The sequence below is a fragment of the Chrysemys picta genome, chromosome 12 (assembly GCF_011386835.1).
Source record: "Chrysemys picta bellii isolate R12L10 chromosome 12, ASM1138683v2, whole genome shotgun sequence".
Lineage (NCBI taxonomy): Eukaryota > Metazoa > Chordata > Testudines > Emydidae > Chrysemys > Chrysemys picta.
Window position 1 is genome coordinate 22,496,417 of NC_088802.1, and position 23,700 is coordinate 22,520,116.

At 46.5% G+C, this 23,700-nt stretch overlaps 1 protein-coding gene and 1 pseudogene across 1 annotated transcript; one reads left to right on the forward strand and one right to left on the reverse strand.

Moving 5' to 3' along the window:
- Nucleotides 1-2,957: 2,957 nt before the first annotated feature.
- On the reverse strand, nt 2,958-6,097 carry LOC135974548 (olfactory receptor 5F1-like; annotated as a pseudogene).
- A 13,348-nt stretch (nt 6,098-19,445) lies between these two features.
- LOC112060719 (olfactory receptor 14A16-like) lies at nt 19,446-20,366 on the forward strand. Its single transcript, XM_024112466.2, has one exon. The coding sequence runs from the start codon at nt 19,446-19,448 to the stop codon at nt 20,364-20,366; it is 921 nt and encodes a 306-aa protein (XP_023968234.2).
- Nucleotides 20,367-23,700: the final 3,334 nt, after the last annotated feature.

Consider the following 23,700-nt stretch of genomic DNA (forward strand, 5'->3'; position numbering starts at 1 on the left):
CTCTTTGTAATTCTCATCCACATATTACACTGAAGCTGGGCTGGAATCAGAAAACCCTGGTGGAGATCCTAGGGACTGTGATATGCAGGGCAATAGGAATGCTGAAGCTGAGGAGACTGGTCCCTAGGCCTGACAGGGAAAGGCCTGTGTATCCAAGACAATAAGCAACCTGCAATATCCAGTGGGGTGAGAAAAAATGCTTAAACTAGATAAGGTTGAGAGTTTAGATTGATGCTTAGCTTTTATTTTCTTTTGGTAACTTATCTGACTTTTTGCCTATCACTTATAATCACGTAAAATGTATCTTCTGTAGTCAAACTTATTTTTATGTTTATTCTTACCAGTGAGTTTGTCTGAAGTGTTTGGTAAATCTGCTCAGGTTACAAAGGCTGGTTCAACCTCATTTGTGATACCTTTTGGAGACTCATACGCGGTTGCATCTTCATGTTTTCTTCTATGCTGTTCTAGTTTTTGCAGTAGCTCCTCAGTGAAGCAGCTTTTTCCACAAAATGTTGTGGAATGTTCTTTGTTCCTTGCTGTTGGAACTACTCTGGTATTTATATTGCTGGAATGTAACGTGCTTTCGGGTCTTCTTCAGGTGATCAGAGTCTTTCACATTGAGCTCCTTTTCCTTACTGCGCTTGTCCGTGACTGTGGAGACCTTCTTTTTGAACGCCAGGAATGCTTCCCTTTGGACTTCAAAGGCTTCCCACATCCTATCCTCCATATCTCTCAGGAGTGTGGTCTGGTGATTCACCGGTCCCATTGCCACCTTTAAAGTGGGAGCTAACTAGTGGGAACTGCTTCCTGAAATTCCGGGGTGCCACAAGAGTGGCCATCTGCAAGCTGGAACAGCAGCTTCTTCCTACTAAGATATCTCTTGGGGCCTTCTTGGGCCCCCTGTCTCTCTGAGTAATACTTGCCAATTAAGTTCTCGTGAGGAAAATATAACTTCTTTACGCCCTCATACAGTTGCATGGTGGTATCGGTGTCAGCCACGTGCAGATGGATGGGGAGAGCTCTGAAGTCCTCTCCTGGCACAGACTCCCATATTAAGGCAATAGCATCCTCCTTATTGAGTCCTGGGAGGGAGCTTATTTTGGCCAGCCAGTCTAAGGCGAACCCCTGTTCAGGGGGTCCAAGGGCTTTCCTACTGCTCAGGCCTGCTCAGGAGCATATGGCTTGATCTCATGCCGGGTCTCCAATGGGTGTGTTGAATCTGGCCCGTAGCTGATTATCGTCATTGTTACTGGTGCCATGGGCAAGATTCTCCCCTCCTGAACCTTCGTCTCTGTTGCTGCTGGGAGATCTTCTTCTATGGGAGCCGAAGGCTGTAGTCCTTTCACTCTTTTCGGTTGCAGCCACCTTGTTTTTCGAAGAATCTCTTGCTCGGTATCACTCAAGCTGCTGGTACCACTACTTGATTCTCTTGAAATTTTTCTCAGAGGGTCTCGGCTGATGGCTCTTAGGAGCCCCCTCGTGTGCAGCAGCTTCTGCTGAAGCTTCTCCACTCTCTTCTGGCTGTTGGAATGCTCAGCTTGCTGGCTCTGGCTGGAGCAGACATCCTTCATTAGCTCCCCAATGGTAGCTTGGGATTCCTCTTGTTTAGTTGTTAGTGACTGGATCTCCTTCTCCTTCTTGGCGAGGAGATCACTGAAGTCCCTCACCTGCAGATCCAACCTGCCTATCTGTGCTGGATAGCTTCCATTCTGGGATTCTAACCTTTCCACCCTACCACCTAACTTGTCTAACTTGGTGTTTTTTGCTTTTACCTGGCCCTCTAGTTGGGATATGGTTAACCCTTGCATAATACTATATGCTTGTAACTACCTGCAAACCATATGTAGCCCATAAATTAAGGCCCTCTTCTTTTGCTTCTTGTTAGGTTTTGGCTCATCCTGGACAAAGCTTTCCCACTTGCCCAACAAGGTGGTGTAAGAATTCCCACCACAGAACAGCCCCTCTGCCCATGGATTTTCCCCCTTGCCAAAGAAAGGCGCGCTTGACTGCAGGGATACTTTATTCAACACTGGCAGCCATCCGGATTCTCCATAGGTCCAAGCGCACAGCTTGGCCATGTAGTACAACCAAATGGGACCCTGGGCATTTAAGCCCTCTGCTGAAGCCTTTGTATCAGGCTACAGTACTGACACACTCGGCCCTGTCTGATATGTGTCGGAAGCAATTGGCTCCCCCTCCTGGCAGCAGTTTGGCTGGGTTAGGTCCCACAATGAGCCAGGCATCAACCTGCTCGAAACTACAATGCTGCTGCCTTCCACCGGAGCCGGGCTTCACCGCAGTCTGCCAGCTGCCCACTGACACTCTTGGTGAGGGACCACCACAGCGCTCAGGCTGTCTTTCCACAATGGGTCCAAACAATAACTCACACTGAAGAGGGGTGGGTAGTCCACCCTTCACAGCACTTCAGCTGCTTCTTTTCCCCTCGGCACCCAAGGCCAAACACATGTCATGACGCTGCGTTACCCATTCTTCCTCTCAATGGGAAAATGACTCCTCAGAAATTGTTGACTTATGGTCTAAAAACTGAAAATGGACTTTTTTAGATTTTTTAAAAGGTTTTCAGCAAAGAAAAAACAAACAATTTTGCCCCAAACCATAAAATGTTACACCCAATCCTGCTGAAAACTGGAAAATAGTCAGACAAAAACAGAAAAAAACCTTTCAGCTTTGGCAACTGGAATAACAATCCCTTGAATATTCACACACACACACACAGAGTTTTTCCCTCAACTAGGTGTGGAACTAAGGAATCCTGACTCTCACATCCCCATGCTTTACCCATTAGATTCCACACCCCTCCCAGAGCTGGAATAGTACCCAGAAGTCCTGACTTCCAGCCCCCCAATCTAACCTATTAGGCCCCGCTCTGCTCCCAGAGCCAGACATAGAACCCAGGAGCCCTGGCTCCCAAGCAACTGCAACTTCCCTTCACCTGTCTAGCTCCTACCCAGGGCTTTTCGGAGTGCCCCTTTCACCTCCTTCTTCCTCAGTGTAGATAATGGGGTTGAGCATGGGGGTGACGATGCTATAGAGCACGGGCTGTGCCCGGTTCTGATGCTTTGAGTAGGTGGAGTTGAGGTGAATGTAGGTGAAGATAACGGTGCCAAAGAAGAGGCTGACCATGACCAGGTGAGAGGTGCAGGTGGAGAAGGCCTTGAGGTGCCCTTCCCTTGTGCAGATCCTGAGGACGGCCAGCACAATGTACACGTAGGATGGACACCAGGGTCCCCAGCAAGGAGCCCAGGATCACGGCACCACTCAAGGCGAAGATGATAGCCTGGTTGGCCCAGGTGTTGGAGCAGGAGAGCTGAAAGAGTGGGAGGATGTCACAGAAGAAGTGGTGGAGGACATTGCCCCGGCAGAAGGACAGGATGGACATCAGGGATGAGTGCACAGCTGAGTTGGTCAAGCCCATGACCCAGGCTGCTGCAGCCAGCAAGGTGCATGCCCGCCGGTTCATGAACATGCTGTAGGGCAGAGGGTGACAGATGGCAACGTAGCGGTCATAGACCATGACCCCCAGCAGCAGGCACTCGATCCCCCTGAAGGAGATGAAGAAGAACATCTGACAGAGGCAGAAAGCCCATGAGATGGACTTGTCCTGTGACAGGTAATTGGCCAACATCTTGGGCATGGTGGAGCTGGTAGATCCAATGTCCACCACTGAGAAGTTGCCCAGGAGGAAGTACATGAGTGTGTGGAGCCTGGAGTCCAGGCTGATCAGCGGTAAGATGAGCATGTTGCCCATCAGGGCCACCAGGTAGATGGCTGTGAAGACCCCAAAGAGGGTGAGCTGCACCTGAAGGTTGCTGGAGAGACATAGGAGGATGAATTTGGTCACCGAGGTGCTGTTCTCCCCCTCAACGGCTCCAGGAGGTCCATCTCTTACAAGCAGAGGAAGGGAAGTGGTGTAATACGTGGGTCAACAAATTCACCCTCTTTGTGAGCTCAACTGTAAAAAGCATATGAAAGTTCTTAAGCTGTCACAACAACCTACAATAACAATAACACCTACTCCAACTGAATCCCAAACCCAACCCGAGATGAAATGGGATCGAACGTCAACAGCAGCATCTATGACAACAACTGTCAAAACTCTAATAATAGAATCATAGAACTGGAAGGGATCTTGAGAGGTCATTTAGTCCAGTCCCCTGCACTCATGGCAGGACTAAGTATTATCTAGCATATCCCTGACAGGTGTTTGTCCAACCTGCTCTTAAAAGTCTCCAATGATGAAGATTCCACAACCTCCCTAGGTAATTTATTCCAGTGCTTAACCATGCTGACAATACGTTTTTCGTAATGTCCAAGGAAAACCGCCCTTGCTGCAGTTTAAGCCCATTGCTTCTTTTCCTATCATCATAGGTTAAGAAGAACAATTCTTCTCCCTCCTTCTTTTAACAACCTTTTATGTACTTGAACCCTGTTGTCATGTCCCCTCTCAGTCTTCTCTTCTCCAGACTAAACAAATCCAATTTTTTTCAATCTTCCCTCATAGGTCATGTTTTCTAGACCTTTCATCATTTTTGTTGCTCTTCTCTGGACTTTCTATAATTTGTCCACATCTTTCCTGAAATGTGGCACCCAGAATTGGACATGGTACTCCAGTTGAGGCCTAATCAATGTGGAGTAGAGTGGAAGAATTACTTCTCGTGTCTTGCTTACTACACTCCTGCTAATACATCCCAGATTTATGTTTGCTTTTTTTGAAACAGCGTTACTCTATTGACTCATATTTAGCTCGTGATCCACTATGACCCCCAGATCCCTTTCCGCAGTACTCCTTCCTAGGCAGTCTTTTCCCATTTTGTATGTGTGCAGCTGATTGTTCCTTCCTACATGGAGTACTTTGCATTTGTCCTTATTGAATTTTATACTATTTACTTCAGAGCATTTCTCCAGTTTGTCCAGATCATTTTGAATTATAATCCTATCCCCCAATGCACTTGCAACCCCTCCCAGTTTGGTATCATCTGCAAAATTTATAAATCTACTCTCTATGCTATTATCTAAATTATTGATGAAGATATTGAAAAGAACCAGACACAGAAATGATCCCTGTGGTACCCCACTCGTTATGCCCTTCCAGCATGACTGTGAACCACTGATAATCACTCAGCGCCAGTGAACATCTCAGCTTGAGTGCATGGATGGAAATCTTTATGTGCTCAGTTTTCCAGCGCTGGTGCTTAAATGTAAGTACCAGAATTTGTAGGCACCAAACTACAGCAAATTGGTTCCAGAGGTGCTGAGCACCGACTCCTCCCTGATCAGTCATTCAGAGTCACCCTCTTCAGTGGATGAGCCACTACAGAGGGACAATGTTCCTCACTGTGTTCATGGGGGTTACAGGTGCTACACATCTCTGGTAGCCAGTCCAAGAATCCAAATCTATGAAATCTGTGGTTCTCAAGCTTTTCCATTCCAATTCCCCTCCCTTCTAGCAAAGATCTAACTGGGACCTCCCTCCCATTCAGCAATGTCGGTAGGTAGGTTTAGTCATCGTGACCTCCTAGCAGCCCCTTGTTGACAACTCCTGGACTCTGAGAATCTCTGGCTATACATACCCCTGCAACCCACATCCTTCCCATCCCAGAATCTCTAGGCCCCAAGAGGACTCTATGGACCTTTGGAAGACTGCACCATCTGGGCTGCATGTAGATGAATGCAGACTGTGACTAGCAAGGGCCTCTTTTGGTGAGCAGACCACTCCTCTTCTTTCACAAGAACCCCATGGTTGCAGCTCCCCACTGGTGGAGTTCCTAGGGTCGGCTGAAGCAGGGTTTCCCTGCAGCAGAACTGAGAACACAATGTTGAATTTAGAAAACTAAAGAAATTTCCAAATCCAATGTCTTTGTGAAGGTGGAGTTAACACTGATTTAATATCACTAAATTTCTGTTTTTTTTTTCCTGGTAGATTTTAAAAACACAAAATGGAAGAGCAGAATCTAACCACCCCAGGGACAGAATTTGTCCTCTTGGGCCTCACCCAGAATCCCGAGTTGCAGCACTTCCTCTTTGTGGTTTTCCTCATAGTTTACGTGAACACCTGGCTGGGAATCTTCATCATCATCACCGTGATCACCAACCACTGACTCCACACCCCTATGTACTTCCTGAACTTAGCTTTCCTGGATTTCATTGAATTATCAGTAAATGCTCCAAATATGCAGGTCTCCTTTCCCAGTGTAAAACCATTTTGTTCAGTGAGTGCATCCTCCAGATGTTCTTCTACCACTTAATTTGTTTTGTGGGAATGGCGATCGCTCGGTATGTGGCCATCTATAAACCACTGCGGTACTTGAGTATCATGAACCAGGATGTGTGCATGGGGCTAGTGGCGCTGGCATGGCTGGTTGGATTGGATCACTCTGCTGTTCAGCTTTGACTGCTCCTCCAGCTACCATTCTGTGGTCCAAATGTCGTGGACAATTTCTACTGTGATGTCCCACATGTCATCAAACTGGCCTGCAGTGACACCCACATGGTAGAACTTCAGATGGTCTTCAATGGTGGATTGATGCTCATAATAGTATTAATTATTCTGCTTATTTCCTACACCATCATCTTAGTGAAGATCAGGACACACATCACAGAAGGGAAATGCAAGGCTCTGTCCAAATGAGGAGCCCAGATTTCCATGGTATGTTTACACTTCATACCGAGCATCTTCATCTATGCTGAGTGATTTTTAAGTGTCTAAAAGCGAAAGTCCATTGTGAATCTAGCCCTAAGATCCATAACTCTTTAAAATCAGCTTCCGTCACACAGATCAAGGTGTAGCAAAACCTAATGTGTCATGGGGGGGCATCTGCATTGCCTTTCCTCCAAGCGCTCTGCATAAATACTGATACCACACCTGTCACGATTGTACTTGAGCACCTCACAATTCTTAAAGCATTTAACCTCACCACACTCCTGCAAAGTAGGGAAATTATGTTACCCTATTTCAGAAATGGGGAACCGAAGCAGGGAGGCTGGGATATTCAAAGGATCCAGGGGGGCTCAGTCATCAAACTCCCAGTGAAGTTCTATGGGAATTGGGCACCTATTTTCCTCTCTCTTGAAAATCCCAAAATGCGGGGTGTGGGGGGTGAGTTACTCATGGTCACAGAGGACGTCCACAGCAGGGCAGAAATGATATCCATCTCCCCACAGCCTCAACTTTTTCTTCTGTCAAAAGTTTTCACAGAAGAAAAAGTTGAGTCTGCAGGGACATGGATTTCATTTCTGCCCTGCTCACTGTCAAAAAAGAGGTTTTGATGGAATCAAAACATTTGATGGGAAAATGGCTTTTTTGATGAAAATTTGTGATGTTGCATCAGAAAATTTGAAACTAAACTGAAACTTTTGCTTTCTTTTGGGTGTTTGCAGTGTTGTAGCCATGTTGGTCCCAGGGTATGAGAGAGACAAGGTGGGTGAGGTAATATCTTTTATTGGACCAACTTCTGTTGGTGAAGGAAAGAAACTCTATGGGGCTCAAAAGCTTGTCTCTTTTACCAACAGAAAGTCATCCAATAACAGATATTAGCTCACCCGCCTTGTCTGGCTCATTTCATTTGGATTTATGTCTTAAACTTCATAGCCAGGAGTTCACATTTGTTACTGGCTTGGTGAAATCTAATAATAGAGCATACCACCAGTGTGGGGTGTCCGCTCTGTTTTTGACAGCCTGCCCTGAGGCTGGCACTTATGGTTGTGAGCCAGGGTGACACCTCCATATAAGTGAAAAAAACTCAATCAGTGTAAATCAGACTGTCTCCCTGAGGGTAAATGGGCCAGTTCCCCAGCTGGCAGAAGTGGTTGCATCTTACTACATGGCTTCCATCAGTTGGGGCTTTGGCACTGAGAATCGCTAGTCAAAATTATCCTATGAATGATTTCAATTAATGAGGATAAAAATGCAATTATAGATAGAGGTTGCAAAGATTGCTTTCTAAACTGGCTTTTTTATTGATAATAGATAAATAACATCTTCTAAAAAATCCCTTAGCACATTTTCCAGATCTTAAATTTCAAGAAAAATAAAAGAACATGTAACTTTCCTAAATAGATTTAGATTTTGTTTTTTTCAGACTTACTCCTTTTTTCTCCCTAAGAAAAAAAATTAGATAAAAAGAAAAACACATTTATGAAATTTTACTACAAGAGAAAAAAAGTTCCTTTCAAAAATTTGAAAATAGAGTCTTGGTGTCTGTATATAAGGGTCTTCCCAGGAATTTGAGCATGACGTTCCCAAAGACATTGTTAGTTTTGGGTGCTCAACTTGAGGCAGCCTGAATCTATTCATGGATGCGCTTCAGTCTTCCGCGGCAATTCGGCGGCGGGTCCGTCGCTCCCAGAGGGAGTGGGGGACCCGACGCCGAATTGCCGCAGAAAAGCCGGACATGCCGCCCCTCTCCGTTGGCCGCCTCAAGCAACTGCTTGCTGGGCTGGTGCCTGGAGCCGGCCCTGCCTGTTGTTGCTGAAGTGCCTGATAAAATGAGGAAGAAGGATGTTCTAAATGAGATGTCATATGTCGTTGATACATTAAGTCCCCAGGTGCCTGCTGAGTGTCAGTGTTGACATTTCAGGTCTCTGATTGTATATTGGCTGCTGACTCCTAAAGCAAACCAACTTTGATCTTTTAATCATATCTCGCCAAAAAGTTGAAGTCTTTCAGTAGAGTTCTTGGACAATATATGTCAAAGGTGCGCATGAGGGATCCAAAAATACAATTATCCCCTGTTTTAATCATTGTGTTTGCTCCCCACCTAGAATTGACATGGAACCCAGAAACCCTGAATATTATTTCTCTCCTGCTCTAACTCCTGGCTTAGCTCTTCCATCTCAGTGCCAGAACCAAAATCCAGCAGTCATGAGATTTCATCTGCTTTGGAGACGAGTCAAATGTCCAGTTCTTCCTCTCTTTCCCAAATAGCCTCCCTGCGCCATCTCAGCACAGGAAGGAATTTTCAAAGCCTCTAATGTTTGCATGGCTAGAATAAACTCATAAAGAGACTGAAATACTCTATGAAGTTTTTAATGACTCCTCTAGTGAAAGAATCCCCAAGTCTCCAAAGCAGCAACTATCTTGATCGGGGGTGGGCAAACTAGGACCCCCCACCCCCCCCCGTTTTTATCCGGTCGGCGAAGGGGGACGGGGGTCTGGCCTCACTCCACTGGGGTAGGTGTGCCAGGGGTCTGGCCGCGCTCCGCCAGGCGCTCCGGCCTGGGGTGCGGGTCGGCGAAGGGGGACGGGGGTCTGGCCTCACTCCACTGGGGTAGGTGTGCCAGGGGTCTGGCCGCGCTCCGCCAGGCGCTCCGGCCTGGGGTGCGGGGCCGACGGTCTGGCCTCGCTCCGCCAGGCGCTCCGGCCGGGGAAGTGGGGCTGGGGTTTTGGCCACGCTGCGCCCGGGACTCCGGCCGGGAGAGCGGGTCCGGGGGTCTGGTCGCGCTCCGGCCGGCACTGCAAATGTGGGAGTGGGGTCCGGCGCTCCGGCCCAGAGAGCGGGGACAGGGGGCTGGCCACTCTCCACCTGGCATTCCAGCTGGGAGAGCGGGGTCGGGGGTCTGGCTGCGCTCCCGCGGGCGCTGGAAAGGGGGAGCGAGGTCCGGGGGTTTCGCTGCGCTCCACCCTGGGCTCCGGCTGGGTGAGCGGGTCCGTGGGTCTCTCGGTGTTCCGTCCGGCGCTGCAACGGGGCACTGGGGGGGGGGTCAGGGAGCAGGGTCCGGAGCTCCGGCCAGGAGAGTGGGTCCGGGGGTTTCACTGCGCTCAGTCCGGGGCTACAGCTAGGGGAACGGGTCCGGGGGTCTGGCGTCACTACACCGGCCGGCGCTGCAACCGGGGAAGTGGGGTCCGGTGCTCCGGCCGGGAGAGCGGGGCCGCGGGGCTGGGCCGCGCGGAGCTTCAGCAGGGAGAGAGGGTCCGGGGGTCTGGCCGCGCTCCGGCCGGCGCTCCATGGCTCCATGGCTCATTGCATTAGGGCCAACATTTCCACAAGTGATCAGAGATTTGGGGTATCTCCATTTTTTGACACCCAACTTGAGACAAGCTTGGTGTTAGCAGTTCATAATGTGGGCTCAGATCCCTGCCTCTCTTATGGAAAAAAAACCTTGGGAAATGACACAGGTACAAGAGTTTTCTCCAGCGCTTTTTGCCAGGAAGACAGGCTGCCCCAATCTCCATTCCTGTCCCCATGGGAGGATAGGGGGTTTGGCCTCTGAACTCAGGAGCTTTGCTGAAAGCGCATCCATGAATAGATTCAGGCTGCCTCAAATTGAGCACCCAAAACTAACAATGTCTTTGGGAACGTCATGCTCAAATTCCTGGGAAGACCCTTATATACAGACACCAAGACTCAGGAGCGAAGTATATAAATACTGAGCTTTATTGACTGCATCTGTGGCCCCACAACAGTGACTAGACTCCTTGGCTGAGACTTTCACTATTGCCCTAGGGATTCCAGTCCACAGTTCCCATGAATTTTAAAGGGGCTTGGGTAATCCAATCCAATAGGTGGCTTGAAAAACCTTAGCCCATCCAAAGTTAAAATACGTCCTGATTTTACCAGGATAGTCCCAGTTTCTCATACATTGTCCCAGTATCATCCCAGTTTGTCTTCTGATGTCCCAATGTCTTATTATTATTATTATTATTATTATTATTATTATTATTATTATTATTATCAGGGCCGGCTCCAGGCACCAGCCCAGCAAGCAGTTGCTTGGGGCGGCCAACGGAGAGGGGCGGCATGTCCGGCACTTCTGCGGCAATTCGGTGGCGGGTCCCCCACTCCCTCTGGGAGCGAAGGACTCGCCGCCGAATTCCCGCCGAAGACTGAAGCGGTGGCGGTAGAGCAGATCGCGATCGCGGCTTTTTTTTTTTTTTTCCACTTTTTTTCTTTTTGCTGCTTGGGGCGGCAAAAATCCTGGAGCCGATTATTATTATTTTTTTAAGGACAGCAGAAACACGCTGGTTTTTCATTTCATCCATCAACTCATTTGGGTTAAGGTTTTCAAAACCCCATAAATGATTTGTCTACCTGCTTCCAATTACAATTACTTCGTATTGGGTGTCCATATCCGCAAACGTCTCATCTTTGCTCGGTGTTTTTAAAACTTCAGAATGTTTGTCCAGGATGGGTTATTTCACCAAGTAGAATTTGCCCTATGTTTAGCAGAAGCAGTTAAAATAGAACAAGCTCTGAGTGTTTGAAGTGAGTGAAGAGTGAAGAGAAAAATGATCACAGACACAATAAACGTTTTTATTTTACCCCAGTGAACGTTACTACCTAGCATTGGTTAGAAAATGGAATTTCCAGCCTGTGGGAAATTCTGGTATTTCAACATTTCTTTTCATAATGAATTAAGACAAAAAATCAAAGTAACAAATATGTTGATGCAGTAAAAAGTTCTGAAAAATGTGAAATGAAACTGTCAAAAAGAAAAATGTCAATGTATTGAGTCAAAACAAAATGTTTTGAAATTACACAAATATTTTTTTTCATTTGTAAATATTGTTTTGAAACAAAAATTTTCAGTTCAAAAAGTTGACCAAAAGTGAAAGACTATTTTTTTCTTGAAATGATGTGTGATGGGTTGGATCACAGAAACCTCCTTGGGACTGCCATCTGATGTGTTGAGACTACCTTTTAGCCTGTTTTCCCTTCCAGTTTGGGACTCCAGAACCTTGCCTTGTTTCAGCCAGACATGCTTGCCTGCTGAAAACACACCCAGGTCTGAACCACACCACCTAAAAGCTGAAAACAGCTTAAGAAGTGTTCCTGTCTCCAACACTCAGATGCCCAGCACCCAATGGAGTCCAAACCCCAAATAAATCTGTTTTACCCTGTATAAAGCTTATACAGGATAAACCCATAAATTGTTCACCCTCTATAACACTGATAGAGAGATATGCACAGCTGTTTGCCCCCTCCCAGGTATTAATACATGCTCTTGGTTAATTAATAAGTAAAAAAGTGATTTTATTAAATACAAAAAGTAGGATTTAAGTGGTTCCAAGTAATAAAAGACAGAACAAAGTGAACTACCAAGCAAAATAAAATAAAACATGCAAGTCTATGCCTAATACAGTAAGAAAACTGAATACAGACAAAATCTCACTTTCAGAGATGTTTCAATAAGCTTCTATCACAGACTGGATGCCTTCCTAATCTAGGCACAATCCTTTCCCCTGGTATAGCCCTTGTTCCAGCTCAGGTGGTAGCTAGGGGATTTCTCATGATTGCAGACCTCTTTGTTCTGTTCCACCCCATTATATAGCTTTGGCACAAGGCAGGAATCTTTTGTCTCTCTGAGTTCACATCCCTCCTTCTAAATGGGAAAGCACAGGGTTAAAGATGCATTCCAGTTCAGGTGAGACTCCAAGCCCTCATTCTTACCAGCCTGACTGTGAGGAAGGCCTGCAAGCAGACAGAGTCATCCACAGTCAATTGTCCTGGTTGATGGGAGCCATCAAGATTCTAAATCACGATTAATGGCCCACACTTTGCATAACTATGATAGGACCTCAGAGTTATATTTTATATTTCTTGTTTCAAGTACAAGAGTGATACATTTATACAAATAGGATCACCACACTCAGTAGATTATAATCTTTGTAATGTTTGGTTTCAAAGTAGCAATGTATCTTTGTAATGATACCTTACAAGAGACCATTTGCATGAAGTATATCCCAGTAACATTATATTTACACTCATTAGCATATTTTCATAAAATCATATAGAGTGCAATGTCACATTATGAAGCAAACTTTATTTTTTTGGTTTTGATTCCCTGACAAGAATTAAAACAAAAATATCCACAATTGACATATTACCGTGGATAATTTTAATGAAACCATATTTTAAGATGGCAAAATTTGGGACACGAAACATTTTAACAGCTCTAATAAACACACTTGTCCATTGTTGGTTTATAAATTCATTCAGCCACTAAGGCTGGCGATTTTCAAAGGAGTCGAAGGAGTTTGGCTAAAAACAGGGCAGGGCTGAGGCCCAAAGGGCATCCCCAGGAGTTTGCAGAAATAAATATTTATTTGTAGCACAGACATATGACCTACAATAGCTAAGAGCCCAGTAGTACCAGAACCTCAGCTGGCCTGTAATAGCCTACCTGAGGGTCTGATGGAATTCACTAAGGAAGGAATCACCATTAAAAGGGCTGGGAATGAATGGCTTGACCCCTTTCACTTTAACCATCAGGGGACTACTTGACATAGGAACAGGCCCACCCCTTCCTTAGTCTAACTTTAATCAATGCCTCTGACTTTCTTTTCTAATCAGCCGCGATGGGACTGCCACTGAGACCGGTATTTCCCAGCAGCTTTTCCATTCTAATGGCCCTCGATGGGACACATTAAAATAACGAGTAACTTTGTTTCTGCCACTGGCCTATAATTCCTTGAGAGGTCAGTGTAACAGGATACATCTGTGGGAAGTTAGATGCTCTTGTCAGGCAGAATATGGAAGGTGAAAGTTTGTCTGGGAGTTTCAGAGTCCTAAGTGTCTCAGGCACCACACGTGACTTCCAGTGGGAATCAGAAGACTTTGGATCTAAATGGATTAAGTTAATTCAGATAAAGCACTCTTATTCTGGAATAAGAGCATCCATACAGGGAATTAATCAGGAATAGCTATTCCAGAATAACTCCCCATCTAAGGCCTGGTCTACACTACGGGTTTAGGTCGACTTTAGCAGAGTTAAATCGAATTAAGTCTGGACACGTGCACACAACGAAGCCCTTTCTTTCAACTTAAAGGGCCCTTTAAACCGGTTTCTTTACACCACCTTCGACGAGGGGATTAGCGATAAAATCGGCCTTTGCGGGTCGGAATTGGGGTAGTGTGGACGGAATTCGATGTTATTGGCCTCCGGGAGCTATCCCACAGTGCTTCATTGTGACCGCTCTGGACAGCACTCTCAACTCAGATGCACTGACTAGGTAGACAGGAAAAGACCCACGAACGTTTGAATTTCATTTCCTGTTTGCCCAGCTTGGAGAGCACAGGTGACCACGCAGAGTTCATCAGCACAGGTAACCGTGATGGAGTCCCAGAATCGCAAAAGAGCTCTAGCATGGACCGAACGGGAGGTACGGGATCTGCTCGACATATGGGGAGATGAATCAGTGCTAGCTGAACTCCGTAGCAGTAAAAGAAATGGCAAAGTATTAGAAAAGGTCTCCAAGGCCATGAAGGACTGGGGCCATAACAGGGACACACAGCAGTGCCGCGTGAAAGTTAAGGAGCTACGGCAAGCCTACCACAAAGCCAGAGAAGCAAATGGAAGGTCCAGGGCAGAGCCGGAAACTTGCCGCTTCTACGCGGAGCTGCATGCCATGCTAGGGGGTGCAGCCACCACTACCCCAACCATGTGCTATGACTATGTCAATGGAGAAACACACAGGGAAGACAGTTCGGGGAATGAGGAAGATGAGGATGGAGGTACTGTAGGTAGCTCACAGCAGCAAGGAAGCGGAGAAACCAGTTTCCCCAACAGCCAGGATATGTTTGTCACCCTGGACCTGGAACCAGTAACCCCTGAACTCACCCAAGACCCTTAGGGCACACAGGAGACCTCTGGTGTCTTACATACAACACTCTTTTTAATACACCGCAAATGATATTAACCTTTTTCGCAACTACATCCCATTGTTGACTCATATTCAATTTGTGATACACTCTTGCCCCAAGATCCTTTTCAGCAATGCCACCACCTAGCCTGTGATTCCCCATTTTGTAGTTGTACGTTTGATTTTTCCTTGGTTAGAGAAGAACTTTGCACTTGTCTTTATTGAATTTCATCTTATTGATTTTAGACCAGTTCTCCAATTTGTCAAGGTCATTTTGAATTCTGATCCTGTCCTCCAGAGTGCTGGCAACCCCTCCCAGCTTGGTGTCATCTGCAAGTTTTATAAGCATATTCTCTCCTCTGTTATCCAAGTCATTATTGAATAATGGCCTTAAAAATGACATCAGAAAAGAGTTGCAGGTTTTGTTCATAAAACTATGGGTGGATTTTCACCTAGGGGACTGGAATGACCAATTCCCATTAAAACTATTTTGGTGGCCAAATATCTATAGGCAACCTTGAAAATCCCATCATTGGTCATGTTGGCCCCTCCATGAACACAAATAGCCTACATCGCCAAGAGAGAAGTAGAGTTGTATGACTCTGAGGTGTTGCCTAATTCAGCTAAAATCTCCTGGAATTAATTTTAATAGATCTGGTCAAAAAACAGAGGAGATGATCAGGATCATCTTACACTCTTTAAAAAAATAAATTTTTCTTTAAAAAATTCATAGAAATTTAGAATTTCTTTTTTAAATCTACCATTTTGTGAGGTTTTTGGAGAAAATTTGTTCTCGTTTTTGATGGAGTTCAAATTAGATTAATAGATTCCAAGGCCAGAAGGGACCATAGTGACTGTCTATTCTGACCTCCTGTATAACCCGGCCCATAGAACATCCCCAAAATAATATCTAGAGCAGATCCTTTAGAAAAACATCCAATCTTGGTTTGAAAGTTGTCAGTGATGGAATCTACAAAATAAGTAATTAATAATAAACGAAGTGAGATATTCCAAGACGATTAATGGAGCTGGGCACTCCTCTCCTGTTGAAAGTGAATGGGATTTAGACACACAAATCCAGTTGGTTCCTTTGAGCACTGCAACCTATCTGGATAATGAGAGATACTGTTACTTTGTAGCAGATAAAACTCTATGAGGGGTAGAAACTCACCTTCCTCACACCATAGACTATTCCCTAGCTGATGATGATGATGATAAGAGTCCGCCATGGACAGGTTATTCGAGAATTGTCCTCTATAGGGTCTCTTAGACTTTCCTCTGAATCAGGTGGTACTGGCTACTGTCAGGGACAGAATACTGGACTGGATGATCCAAAGGTCTGACTCAGTTAGACACTTCCTATGATCTATAACAAGCAGATGTTGTCAAATAATATTGCAATGAATGTTGCACCCACATCAACTCAAATGCATTTAATTGAGTTTAATTACTCATTATTAAAACTGGTCAAAAGTGAAAATTATATTTTTGTGGGAAATGTCAATTTTTTTGTTTTCATAGAAACATCCCCTAATATTGCTTTTGGATGGGGGATGGGCAAAACAATGAAACTGGAGATTGAAAAGTGTTTGATTTTAAATAAACTTCTCTAGTAAAACAGCAAGTTTATGGTAAATATTTTCTAGTTTTGGAAAAAAAGATTTCTGATATTGAAAACTTTCCCCCCAAAACCTGAAAAAATATACAAAAATTTTTTTCATCTCCAGGTTTTCAGGAAAACAAAACCAAAAACAACTTCCCCCCACTGAAAAAAAACAAAAACCCATAGAAAAATTAGTTCAAAATGAGTTTTTTCCACACTAAAATTATTTTCAATGACAAGCAATTTTTTTTTGCCAGGAAGATATTTTTGAGCACCTCCACTCATTATGAATTATACTCCAAGTTGTAATTAGTATCCCGATTGGGCAGATGACAAACTGAGGAAAGGAGCGGTGAAGGGACTGAACAAAGCCAGAGGAATAGTTGGGATCGGATCTCAGGACACCTTGGACCTTAGCTTTTAAATAATAATTAATTAATTATCTGATAGTTGCACCTGATATAAGAGGTCCATTTTATTAGGTGAGACACAGTCTCCACCCCAAGGAGCCTACAGTAGAAAAGACAGGGAAAGGGTGGGAGGGGAAAGACAGCCCTAGGGAATGATTTTCCCAAGGTAACACAGCAGGTCAGCGGCAGGGTTAGGAATTGATGTCAGATTTCTGGAGTACAGTCCTGTGTGCCCTCAGTTTTCGCCTCACAATCTTTGCTTTAGACCCTGCTGCCTCATTGTAACTGTGATTATTTTAGTTTCTGAAAACTCTTCAGGGAAGTAGAGGGCAAGATAAAATATTGTTGGCTCTGGGCTGTTGAGGGCTCCAGGGAGTGAGTCCCTCAAGCCCGTAGAAAACACACATGGATAAATCACCTCCCCTCAGCACCAAAGTTTTGGACACACAGCTCATCTGCAGACGGCACAGATCTCAGTGTATTTCCAGCAGCTCAGCTTCAGTGTGGTGGGGGAACGGCCTCATAATACAGTGATTGGGGCATTAGATAAAGAAATAGATCAATAGAGGGGTGTGTATGGGGCTAGAGAGAGAGGGGCAACAAATTGCAGTCTGTAGCTGGAGGAGAAAAGACATCTCAGAGACCGTCATTGTAAGTTTGCTCCTGCAATGAAATATATTTGGGGGTGACAGAGAGGCACTTAAAGGATGAAATTGTAAGTGACATTAGATTTTTTCTCATAGTTTCACTCTTAGCTCAATTTGAGCATGGGAAACTGAGGCTGTCCAAAGCAGTTATCTTAGGAAAGAGGGGGCAGAATATTCGTGCCTCAGTTTTCTTCTATTGGGACTGGGGGAATTGATCAAATTGACACACATATTTTTTAGAATGGATTGAAGAGTTTACATTAAAGTTGTCCAGAAATTGTGACAAACACTATCAGCTCGTTGTTACTTTTCTCTCTGTATACATTAGTTTGTTGTTACTGCTGTCTGTCTGCTTTTACTTTTCTCTATTAGTTTGCTTTTACTTCTCTATCTACCCGTTAGTTTGTGTTAATTCTGTGTTTCTCTCTCACTCTCTGAATCTTGTATCTATCTATCAGTTTGTGTCTAGTTCTCAGTTTTTTGTTTCTTCTGTCTATTAAATTGCTGAAAGGGTACTTGTGGGACAGACACGCCTCATAAGTTGAAGCTGAGTGGTTAGGGCACTTGGCTGGCCTGTGACAGACTCAGGTTCAATCTCTCCCTCTGACTGATGATGAGAAGGGATTTGAATTCCCAATTTACAGGAGGGTGCCTGAGCCTCTAGGCTATGGGCTGTTCTGAAATGAGACTGTCTCAGTCTCTCCCGTTGAAGCTGCTCGACTTTGTATCAAGAATTAAATAGTCATGGGAGCAGGGACATGAACTTGGCTCTTCCAGACACCAGGTGAGTGCCCCAAGTACCACACTGGAGAATCACTCTCATGCCTCTACCCTGGCCCAATGACTCTCCATTGTCACTCACAAGAGTCGTTCCTGATGGCAATGGAGAGTCACTGGGACAGAAGCTGAGATGCAGTCTGATGTAGTCATTAGAGGAGGGGACTGGAATTCATGACACCTCATTTGTGTTCCCAGCTCTGGGAAGGAGTTGAGTCCAGTGTGTAGAGCAGGGGTCGGCAACCTGTGGCACATGTGCCAAAGGTGGCACGCGAGACGATATTTGGTGGCCCGCGGCACCGGCTGTGCCACTCAGCCCGCCCTTGCTCTGGGGTTCCTGCTGCCAGCTCCTGTCAGCCGGGGTCCTGCTGCCGGTGCAACTCAGCACCCGTTGCCAGCCTGGGGGAAGGAACCCCAGGCTGGCAGTGGGCTGAGACCCCGGCTGGCAGGAGCCAGTGGCGGAAACCCCAGCTCTGACCGCTGGCCCCTGAAGAATCACTCTCACACACCTACCCTGGCCCAATGACTCTCCATTTCACTCGCAACAGTCGTTCCTGATGGCAATGGAGAGTCACTGGGACAGAAGCTGAGATGCAGTCTGATGTAGTCATTAGAGGAGGGGACTGGGAGTTGAGACACCTCATTTGTGTTCTCAGCTCTGGGAGGTAGTTGAGTCCAGTGTGTAGAGCCAGAACTCCTGGCCTGTATTTCCAGCTCCAGGAGGGGTTTTGGATTTAGTGGGTTAGAGCAGGGGGCGAACTGGGAGTCAGGACGCCTGGGTTCTCTTCCAAGCTCTGGGAGGGTGTTTAGTTGAGTGGTTAGAGAAGCAGGAAGGGAGCCGTATTCATGACTCGAGTTTACTGTGTATTTATGGCTCAGTTTGGTCACCTCCATGCGAAAAGCTGCTCCCGTTTAGAGCAGTATAGATGGGGAGTAATTCCATGGCGTGCAGTGAAATTACCCCACATTCGCAGCTTGTCCCTTACAGCAGAATCTGGCCAGACAGATACCTAATTCCCCTCAGAAAACTGAGGATAGTAACATTTATACACCGTTATCCAGAGTTCACCCACCTCTGGGTAACAGAGGTATACGAATTTCTCTAAAACAATTGTTCCAATTTCTCCACTTCATCACCCTGGTGTAAATTATGAGTAACCACTGTGGAGTCCATTGAGCTGACTCTATTTTCTCTCACCCCAGTGTAAATCAGGAGTAACTCCATTGGAGTCAGTGGGGCTGTTTTCTCCATTGTCATTCCCATATTACACCAATCTTCACAAGCTAAGGGTCTGACTCAAGAAAATTAAGGTGGTTTTCACAAAAGGAGAGTTATTTTAATGATCTAATCCTGTCCCTTGCTCTTGTCCCTCTCTCTGCAACCATCACACAATGTCCTGAGAAAGAAAATGTCCAACCGAACCACCGTGACTGAGTTCCTTCTTCTCGGATTCTCTGATGTTCAGGAGCTGCAGATTTTGCACTTTGTGGTGTTTCTTGTGATTTACCTGGCAGCCCTGGTGGGGAATCTTCTGATCTTCATGGCCATAGCCTTTGACCACCACCTTCACACCCCCATGTACTTCTTCCTGATGAATCTGTCCATCCTAGACCTTGGCTCCATCTCTGTCACCGTCCCCAAATCCATGGCAAACTCCCTCATGAACACCAAGTCCATTTCCTATGCTGGATGTGTTGCCCAAGTCTTTTTCCTCTTCTTCTTGTTGGGAGCAGATTTTTCCCTTCTCACCATCATGGCGTATGACCGATATGTCGCCATCTGCCAACCACTGCATTATGACACAATGATGAACAGCAGAGCTTGTGTCCAAATGGCAGCTAGTGCCTGGATCAGTGGGATTCTCCACTCTGTACTACACACTGGGAACACGTTTGCATTGACCTTCTGTGGAGGCAACATGGTGGATCAGTTCTTCTGTGAGATCTCCCAGCTACTCAAGCTCTCCTGCTCTGACTCATATCTGAGTGAAGTTGGGGTTCTTGCCTTTAGTATGTGTTTAGTCTTAGGCTGCTTTGTTTTTATCATTGTGTCATATGTTCAGATCTTCAAATCAGTGCTCAGAATCCCCTCTGAGCAGGGACGGCATAAAGCCTTCTCCACCTGCCTTCCTCACCTCACTGTGGTCTCCTTGGTTGTTTGCACTGGGGCCTTTGCCTACCTAAAACCCACCTCCAGCTCCCCATCTGCTCTGGATCTTGTGGTGGCAGTTCTCTATTCCGTATTGCCACAAATCATGAATCCCATTATCTACAGCCTGAGGAACAAGGAGATGAAAGCTGCGCTGAGGAGACTGACTGGGTGTAGGTAATTCACCAAGAATTATTTTTTATGTCTTTATCTAATGAAAATTTGCTCACATAGTATCTGTTCATTAATGTCAGTTATTTCCATGACCACACAGCTTGCACACAAATAGGTCTGATTCTGATCTCAGTTGCACCAATGCAAATCCAGATTAACTCCATTGATGTCACTGCCGCGGCAGTGATTTATACCAGGAGAAAATCTGGTCCAGTTGTGGAGTTAAATAGGTGTAAAGTGTGTGCACAAGAGGAATCAGACTTTCATTCTGTGCCAAAACAATATCCGTTACACTGCTTGGCCACATGCACCCATTCCATGGCCACTGAAAACAATGATGGGAGTTGTCTTGCTTGTGTACATAAATCAGGAGTGGCTTTGTTGGAACCAAAGGAGTCAGACTGGTGTAAGACTGGGGTAGGTGAGAAGAGATTTCAGGTAGATCTGCAACACATCAGTGTAGTTCCAATGACTCTGGTGGTGCTAAAGCAATTTTCAGCATCTGTGCATCTGACCTACTGCCTCCAATGGGGCTGTATATTCATTGCCACAAGCTGGGGACTGGGCCCATTGTCTTATAAACCACCATTTGTGGCTGAACCACTAGAGGGGGACAAGGAGCCAGAGTGTGTTAGCCTGGCTCAGGTGTACATTTGGGCTTGTGAGAGATGGAGAGACTGGCTAGAAATTACAGGAGGTTTCTAACCGCCAGCGGGGCGATATTCTGGAGCAGTCTCCCAATAGGAGTTCTGGGAGGCAAACGACTGAATTAGTTTGAAGAGCGAGATGGACACTGTGATAGACCCAGGCCAGTTGGGTACAGCAGAATAGCAGAAGGAAGATATACTGGCCACTGGATTAACAGTTTTCTGTTCCCTGACTGACCAGAGCAGGGGCTGCTCCAGGCTAATGAGAACACATGACTCCAATTAACCTGCAAAGAGTCAGGTGAGGGCATTAAGCTAATGTGACCACCTGACTCTAATTAAGGCCCCACTGATATTATAAACAGGGCTCACTCCAGTCAGGCAGAGGACAGGGAGCCAGAGGAGAGGAAGTGCAGCTGAAGGGCTGGTTAATGAAGACACCCTCAAGTTAGGTGAGCCCTAAGATAAGGGTGAAGAAGGGAGAAGCAGGAGAGCTGTGGGGAAGTGGCCCAGGGAAATGTAGCAACTCTGGCAGTGAAAGGTTGGCTGCCAACAGCTGCTACCATTAGGGTCCCTGGGCCAGAACCCGGAGTAGAGGGTGGGCCCGGGTTTCCCCCAACCCATCACTACAGGAGCACCTCCTGGGAGGGGAAGTCAGGCCCCTGTCAGGACAGGAAGCTAAACTGTTCTAAAACAAGCCTTAGGGACAACAGAGACTGTGGGAGTTCTCTCACCAACCTCCTTGCTGGCTTATGATGAAAAGGGCTCAGTAGACTGTACTACTAGAGAGACAAGTGCTACGTGGAGGGTCACAGAGAGCCACTGAGACTAGCAATACCGCCTAGAAGCGCAGGACCCGCAGAGACAAGGTCAGAGCTCTGCCACAACTGGTTTAAGGAGTGGGATCGTGATTGTTCACAGCGTGGCAGAACAAAGAGGTTTTTAACTAAAAAATAAATAAATAAAGTGCACTGGGGTTTTTGGTTTTGGGTTTTTGTTTGTACCACCATGGAGGAGGTGGTGAGAGCGCTGGTGCAAGCCACAGCGGCCCAGCAGGAGGCAACCCGGGCTCAGGCAATGGTGCAACAGGAATCCATGAGGTTACAGCAGGAAACCAACCAATTATTAATGAGCCAGGTGACCCAAGATCGAGCCCTCCTGCGCGAGGTTGTAGACCAGCTGAAGGTCCTCACCACCCAGGCCCGGGGTTCCAATGGGACGCGAACCCTGAGGGCCACCAGTTGTCTGCCAAAGATGATGGCAGACGATGATATAGAGACGTATCTCCTCTCATTTGAAAGGACTGCTCAGTGTGAGGCATGGCCCCTGGAGCAGTGGGCCAGCATTCTCGCCCCTTTTTTGTGTGGAGAGGCCCAGAAGGCCTACTTTGATCTGCCTACTGAGGATGCTGCTGACTATTCCTGGCTGAGGGCAGAGATCCTAGCACGATCCGGGGTGACGACAACGGTACAGGCCCAGAGGTTCCAGGAGTGGAAATACAGGGAGAACAAACCTCCAAGGTCCCAACTATTCGACCTCATACACCTCACTCAGAAGTGGTTACGGCCCGAGGCATGCAGCCCAGAGGAGATTTTAGAGACTTTGGTCATAGACCATTACATGCGGGGGACTGCCACCAGATTTTCGCAAACGGGTATTCCAGAATGATCCATCCACCTATGATGAAATGATCACATTGGTGGAAAGATGGATGACAGCCAGGGAATTAACCCAACTACCCAAGGAAGGCCCCTCACGAATCAAACACTCTACCCCGACTGCAGCGGGTCGGGCGGCCAAACCCCCAGGAAGTCCTAGGTGGAAGAAAAGGGGGGTCGAAAACCAGTCGGGAACCCAGAAGGAAGAGAAAGGCCTAAGTGGGGGGAACCCTGGCACTGAACCCCCTAACCCACGTCATAGGGGAGTGATTAGAAGCAATTATAGATATTATGGGTGCGGGGAGTTGGGGCACATAGCTGCCCAGTGCTCCAATGTCATAGAGCCAATGCAGTGTAACCTGGGGAACGGGGTAGACCCATGTAGCCGACTCAATATTGTAGGGGTCGCAGTCACCCCACATAAATATACAAGGCAGGTAAAGTTGAATGGGGTAGAAACCATGGCACTCATAGACTCGGGGAGTGCTATCACCCTAATTTTGGGTAAATTAGTGAAGCACAGCCAGTTAATGCAGGCCAAGCGTACGGGGGTAACCTGTGTCCATGGGACTGTTAGCTACTACCCCATCATACGAGAAAAACTGAAATTCAGGGAAATGTCACCGGGGTGAAAGCAGGGGTAATCCCAAACCTCCCATACCCCGTGCTCATAGGTAGAGATTTCCCCGGGTTTGGAAACTTGCTTCCACCGGAGGAATTGGAGGGAGAGGAGCTCCCCGAACTTCAGGAGGCTTCCGTGGTAGAATGTCACCTCCCATTTTTCACGGAAATGTCCGAGGAGCTATCCCTGTCCCGGGGAAAGGCAGGAAGACCAAAAGAGAAAGAAGGGTGGCCAAGGCCTTGGGTACCCGAATCCTGATACAAGGACAGAGGGTCACCTGTGTAGGCAGATGTACACGGACAACTGAAGGGGAGGGCCCCGAGACAGAGGAGGAGTCAGAGACCACTTCCAACCCCAACCTCACGGAGCCAGCCGAGAGGGCAGTGACAGATCTCTCAGAGTTCAGGCTGTTAA

What these genes read in the sequence shown, in the direction of transcription:
- LOC112060719 (XM_024112466.2), top strand. Translation starts at nt 19,446, where the DNA reads ATGTCCAACCGAACCACCGTGACTGAGTTCCTTCTTCTCGGATTCTCT.